The 6,657-nt window shown below is 48.4% G+C and overlaps 1 protein-coding gene across 1 annotated transcript in view; it reads right to left on the bottom strand.

The window, feature by feature from the left end:
- CD8A (CD8a molecule) overlaps positions 1-5,669 on the bottom strand; it is a 6,407-nt gene extending 738 nt beyond the window's left edge. The window contains exons 1-5 of the mRNA XM_009882514.1: positions 5,624-5,669; positions 4,697-5,065; positions 4,011-4,100; positions 3,330-3,446; positions 1,686-1,716 (exon numbers count right to left, since the gene is read on the bottom strand). Of these exons, the coding sequence (XP_009880816.1) occupies positions 1,686-1,716; positions 3,330-3,446; positions 4,011-4,100; positions 4,697-5,065; positions 5,624-5,669 (653 nt within the window). The remainder of the gene's footprint in view (positions 1-1,685; positions 1,717-3,329; positions 3,447-4,010; positions 4,101-4,696; positions 5,066-5,623) is intronic.
- Positions 5,670-6,657: the final 988 nt, after the last annotated feature.

Here is a 6,657-nt window from a genome sequence, read left to right as displayed (position 1 = left end):
AATAATATCATTGCTTAAACCAGAACCCTGCGAAGGAAAGCTGTCCTTGATGAGATGATTTCCTGAGGCACTTGTAACCCAACTGCTCCATCAGTGCAAAATTGAAGAGCTCTGTAACACGTTTTTCTCCTTAGGGACAGAACATCTTTGCACAGGGCTGGCAACGGGGACTGAGATCAGTGAACAACGGGGACTGAGATACGTGAAGAATGCAAGCATCCTCCTAAACAAGGCGGCAAGAAGAGCTCTTCGTTATCGCTTAGCCTTTGGAAAGCCAGGCGAGGATCCAGAGGAGTGCTGGGTATAATAAATATCCATTGTAAAAATTGACAGGCTCTTCCCTTTTTCAGATGAGCAAAAGAAAATGCAGGTCTGTAGGGGCAGCTGTATTCTGACATACACAGAGAAAGATTGCACCCGAGGGGCAGAAGGCATTGCCACTCAGTGCCTTTTCCCTTAATCATTATTATTGTTCAGGCACTGATTTCTGCTGTGTTCTGCCTTTAAAAAAAAAAATCAATTGTAGGAATCCATTTTCTGCTAGTGTAGGAGGAGGGAGGTTCTTTCTGAGTGGTCGTATTAATTTGGACAACTAAAGAACTATTAACTTCTTCACTATGAAACCCATGGATGTACAACAAGGAACACAAATTTATCTGCTTTAAAAGATGCTTGACTTGCAAAGAATAAGGCTCCTGAGGTATGACAATACTGTTCCACACTTTCTTGCAAGCCAGCTTTTCCAAGTGCTAGCCCAGCGCTGGCCCGGCCGGAGCTGCAGCGGGGATTTCTGTGCTGGTGCGCTCTCTTGCCACAAGCCTGAGGGTGCTCTCTGAGCACAAGGCTTGCAAAACTGCAGAAGTGGTTTTCTACAGCGCAGGCGAGGTGAAGAAACCTCAGGCAGGCTGGTTTGCAGAAGCAAAATGCGTGTCACTCGCAGGCAAAAAGGAATTCTTGTTTCAAACTGGCACTTTGCAATTCTTATTCCGATAGTGTTTTCCTGGTGAGTCAGGAGAGGCAGGAGGGAAAGCGTAAAAAAAGGATTCCTGCCTGCCCTAGAAAACAAGTTAACTCTAAAGCTCTACATCTCTGCATTGCTGTTTCTCAGGAAAGTCATTTAAGGCTGATCAGCCCCTCTGCTGCTGTTTCTTACTGCTTGTTGGGGAAATAGAGACATAAAGCCAGTGGGTCCAGAATTGTGCAGAGGGGGTTTTGGGATGCAATAACTGGCATCTAAGCCATAGGGACCACCTGAAGGTCCAATGGTGACACCAACTAACCAGTTTGGGGAGGGGAAGGGAAGAAATGCGATCATCACCAGGCTCAAGTTGGAGTAGTGCACTGGGAGCACTCCAGTGCGATCAAAGTCATGAACATGGGGTGATGCACAAAGTTTTTAGGCTGCCACAAACACCTCTTATCTTTCTGTTTAGTATCTACTACAGTGTCAGTGCTCAGTGATTTGAATTACTTTATATTAAAAAGAAAAAAAACGAACACCACGCAGTAGAAGAGAATCTTATCTCTCTTTTTTTCACCCTTAATTCATTACACAGTCCCTCCCATCCACCCTGTATCGGATGAAGAATTTTTAGCTCGCTTTTTGGCACCTGCCTGCTTTATCGCTTGAGGGTGAGATGCTGCAGAGTTGAAGAGAAAAATGTCAACACCTGTCACTTACTAACCTTTTACATCTGCATCTTCGTCTTCTGGTTTCTAAAATAAAAAAGAAAACGTTTTAGTTCAAAGGTACCAAGTCGCAGTTCAGTAAAGAAACACTGCAGCGAGGTGGGGCCAGTATTCCCGAGCGCCTCGCGATCTGTAAGACTAACAACGGATAAACCAAGCTGATTTTTGAGGAAAGCCATGCAAGGGGAGCGGTGCTGCACCTCATGTTCCCCCAGCAGTCCACTTATGTATTTTCATTAATTAAATTTTCATGTGAGTAACAGTAGCAGGGTCAGCCTGGGAACACTGAAACACTGACGGTGAATTTTTATTTATATATTTTTTTTTGCTGTCTGCAGTGACTTTGGCACATTCCTGAAAATCCACTGGCAGCAATTAGTTTCTACGACAGGCGGGTGGCAATGATGCCACACAGCATGCAACCAAGTTGAACGATATTCTTCCCCGTTTTAGCATCTATGTCGTTACTTTGGGATGTATTTTGCAAAATACGATGCCCAGCTATTAATTTTTAGCACAAGGTAAAAATCTGTCCTTGAGGGCTTGGGCTGCCTGCTGCAGAAATTAATTGCGGCTAATGGCTTTTTGCTGATAATTCACGTCCGCATTAAAAGGCAGAAATAAATCATTGAGTGGTGTTTGTAGGTTAACCACGTTGCGGGTGACTGGGGAATCCTAGTGCACATGGAGGACTCCTGGTGACTTCAGAGGGAGCGTGGACCAACTCTGGGCACTCCACTGCATCACCAGCTATTTCCCTTCAGAAGAATGATTTTTGGCTGTGGCTCACCAGTGGTTCTTTTTCACGTATTCCTTCCTATCACTGCAGACCATGCTCATTAGTATTTTTCAGGGCTGAAGTATGCTGAAAAATTGTACTTTTTTTTTTTTTTTTTTAAACTGGGTCAGCTGGTAAATTCATCTCACATTGGCTCCAGGCTGTGGGGTCAGTGAGGATCTAGTTAGGTTAATTCAGCAGCAAAACACTTTGGTGTTCCAGGCAAATGAGCTGAGCCAGTTTAATGAAATTGGTGTAACTTCTGGGCGTATCGGAAAGTTAAACTGATTTCAGTGAGCGTTAAATTGATTTAAATACATTTGCACTCACTGCTTGCTCAGGGTGATTTAAAGATATTTCAGACATGAAATTTCACCAAAGACTTTTGCGTACCCAGAGATTTTTGCATTACTGCTTTAGCCGTAGCTGTCTCTGACCCTGTGAATTAAGTTGCTCGTTTGGTTACAGCTCAAGCTGTCTCAGCATTTGAATTTGCAAGCCCTGTGCTGGAGCGTGTTTATGCTATTTTGTCAAAGTGTTTCAGGTTCTGGTACTTTTACCCTCTGATACAGCGATTTAAGGATGGTAGAGCAAATACAGCTCGATAGAGTAAGTTTTCTCTATTTATAATCTATTTTTCTTCCTTGTAGTGTAGAAGTTGATAATTATTTTTCAGCCTAAGCCTACTGATGAGGAAAATACAGATGCTGATTTTAACAGTGGTCCTTCTCTTGGTGTTGCCCGTGTCCCAGTTACCTGATGTCTACATAAAGGGGATAGCTAGAAGATGCATTCCCCTGAAGGACAGGGCTGCAGTTTCAGGCTAGAGCAATATCTATGGGGGGTTATTGGGGAGTCTTACGTTGACACAGGATGATGGTGACTGCCAGGGCGAGGAGGAGCAGGACGCAGGCGCCTGCCAAGGGAACCCAGATGAAGATATCACAGAAGAAATTCAGCTCTTTCTCCTTGCTGGTCTCTGCAGGAATAGAGAAGAGGAAAGGTCCACCACGTGCCCACAGCTGGTGTTATGGCTAGCTGTGGTGAGGGCCCTGCCTGGCATTCAGTGGGGCTGGTGATGAAGCAGAGGGCTTCCCCTCACCTGCCAAGGCTGAGGTGGGCACCAGAGATGTCCACAAGCGCAGCATGGGTGTCATCCCCAGTGATGACCATTTGTTAGTGCTGCTGCTCTCAGCATTTTCCTGGGGATTTGGGGGAGGATATGTAGCCAAAAGTTTTCTTGTGTCCCCTGGCAAGGCTAAAACCATCACCAGCCCCCAGGGCTCTGCCCTCCCGCCAGCTCTTCCCAATGTACTCAGTCATGAGACATCCTTATGCTTTTTAGGTCATCCTTAGCCTTTCCTACGTGGGATGAAACACTGGGGTTTAACCCTCCCTGCTGCCTGTTCTCAGTTATCCAACTCTGATAAAGCTCTGAGGGTTTTCCCTCTGTCCCCATCCCAAAATGCTGGCAGGATCTCCCTCTTGGTATCAGTGGACCAGAGTGCAGACCTTCCCCTCTCCCTCCCCACAGCTGGGCTACCTGAATCCAGGGTCCTCAGGCAAGGGTCCTTTTCGGTGATGCCATGCTGGGTGGTGGCTGCCGGTGCAGTGGGTGCTGCTGTGGTGGTGACTGTAAGTGAAAATGGATGAATACAGCATATAGGGAAATACGATAAAATAGCTCTCTCCTGCCCTTCTGCTCTCCCACCCCTGCCAGGGCATGGCTGCTCCTGTGGTCAGCGTAGGGCTCAGGTCCAGGGGGAATTCACAGAGCCTGTTTTGGATGGTGACTCCCCCAAGGAGGGTCTCCCAAGACCCAATAAGGAGCTGCAGGGTCTGTATTTCTTGCTTTCTGCCATCACCCTCAGAAAGCCTGAGTACCCTGACGTTGATAGGACTTTAGGGACCCAGAGGAAGGAAGGAGTGGTGGACTTTACTTTAGTCTTATCCCTTCAGAGCCATGAATGGGATGGAGAAGTGGGGATGGAGAGGTGATGCAGGGTCTGCCCGATCATCTTTGCCTTTGGGCAGGAGCAATACCATGAGAAGAGGTGGCAAGCAGGGAGCCTCTGGAAGGAGGACCAGTGCCTTTGTCACAAGATACCTTGGGCAAGCAAGCAGGGAAAATGGGGTTTGTGGGCCAGGCGACTGATTAAAAAAGGCACAGACAGGAGGTGCTGGGCATTTTGGCAGAGCTAAGCGAGATAGGGTGGAGGTGTTGCTGACCTGGGAAGAAGGCAGGCTGGCTGGGGCTGAAGTACAGCACTTGGTTGCTGTTCATGAGGCAGAAATAGTTCCCCTCGTCCTGCGGCATGAAAGACTTCACTACCAACCGGTACAACCTGCTGTCTTTCCTCGCCTCAAAGCGTGTGGATGTCTTCTGGTTCCCTGCGAAGGTCGTCCGGGACATGGAAGAGATGAAGACGATGAAATGAAGGGTTCCACTCCTGTCCTGGCGGACCCAGGATATGCCGCTGTCCTCCTTGTCAGTCAGGCACTCCAGCTCCAGCTGCTCTCTCAGCCGGGGGTGTGTGATGCTTCTGTCACGAAACCTGGCCGTCATGCCATACCTCTGGCCCCGGATCCCAGTACAGCCTGTAGACGAGAAATCCTTGTGGTAAACCCTCGGGAAGAGCCATATCCCCTCTGGGCAAACCTCATTCCCTGCCCACCAGGTGCGAGGTCAAATGGAAAGGGATGACCATGCTGCCTGGATGACTTGAAGGTTATATTGGAGCCCTTGCTGGGATCGTGTGTGGAGGGTGTGTGGCAATCAGCCACTCTGGCTTTAAAGATGGGTGCTGCCCTTCAGAAAATCCTTTCGGCTGCCTTCTCAGGGATGGTGCCCCTTCCCTAAAAACACTTTCTGCTAAAGCCCCTTTTTTCCCCCTCCCCCTCCCCTCCAGAGCCACCTCTCTGACAGAGCTCCCTTCCCGGTGCCCATGATGCCGTAGCCACCCCTCCAGCTGCCCTACACTGGCTGAGGTGAGGCCACCTTTACCTCCACAATTACTGAGCAAACTTCTAAGTCAGCCTTTTTGGTTTGCTTTTCATTTTCCCTTTAACTATTTAGCCCAATTTCTTGGGTTCAGTGGAAGGGGTTTACTTGCCCCTCCCGGTGAAGGTGATGCACGACCCTGTGTCCATACTCACAGAGCCCCAGAGCGAGCAGAAGGAGCAGCGCAGGAGACCAAGACATCTTCTCCTAGGGGACGGTGCGGCAGAGCCGAGATGGTCTTTCTCGCTTGACTTGGGAGGCTGCATCGCTCTTTGGAGAGGATGTGATGTCATCCGGACCCTCTTGGGTAAAGAGATGGTGTTCAGCATCTGCAGCAAAATGAAGGGGGAAAAAAAAATAGATTTCTGAAGTAATTCAGTTCTAATCCAGAATTTGTACTCATTTATTGTTATTGGTTCTTGATGGTGCCTCAAGGATTCTACCTCGATGACTCCCCTCGAGATTCAGACTGATGATGTTTGTGCCTGAGCCACCGCAGCCTGCCGTCTCCCACCTGTCTGGGGCTTCACAGCAGCTCCAGCTCTGCAGAAGTCATGGACAAGCCCCATGATTTGGCTGCAGGCCCCAGGTTGCGTTTCTTGGCAGGGATTCTTCTGCCTTCACTTGCCCACACTCAAGGGGTCTCATGCAGATGGCAGAGCACACCGTATTTTATTACTCAGCAAGCAAGACAGGGGTGTTTCATGGCATATATCCATGCATATTTTGTATCTCTGAGTGCGTGCATTGCTGACACGCAGCTAAGTTCAGGTGTTGAATCGTTCTCTTTGCAATTCTTCTTTGCAATTGCTCTGCAAAGCTGCTTTGTGCACAGCAGGTGGTCTGTGATCTGAAACCCACCGAGAAAGCCCCATACCCCAGGGATATGCTTTTTTTTTCTAACCACTTGTGGTTTTCTTCTCTATACCACGGGGGCTTCCGCCCTGCCAAAAAAAAACCCTTACATGCTTCAACGGAGAGGGCCCTTGCTGCTGCCTCCAGGTGACCACTTGCACGTGGGTATGGGTGATGCTTCCTGGAGCTTTGCACATACAACAGCAACAGTTTCACCAGACTGCGAGGTGGTGGGCTAGTGTATTATTTATTTCTTCAGTTGTCACTTCCTGGCTTTCCTGCTGATTGTTTTTCTGTGCGCGGTGTTTTTCTATGACTCCTCTGCAATACTAGT

This window comes from Charadrius vociferus, unplaced genomic scaffold (genome assembly GCF_000708025.1).
Source record: "Charadrius vociferus isolate BGI_N301 unplaced genomic scaffold, ASM70802v2 scaffold213, whole genome shotgun sequence".
NCBI lineage: Eukaryota > Metazoa > Chordata > Aves > Charadriiformes > Charadriidae > Charadrius > Charadrius vociferus.
Note: the sequence above shows the minus strand (reverse complement) of the source record. Positions and strands in the feature narration are given on the sequence as shown.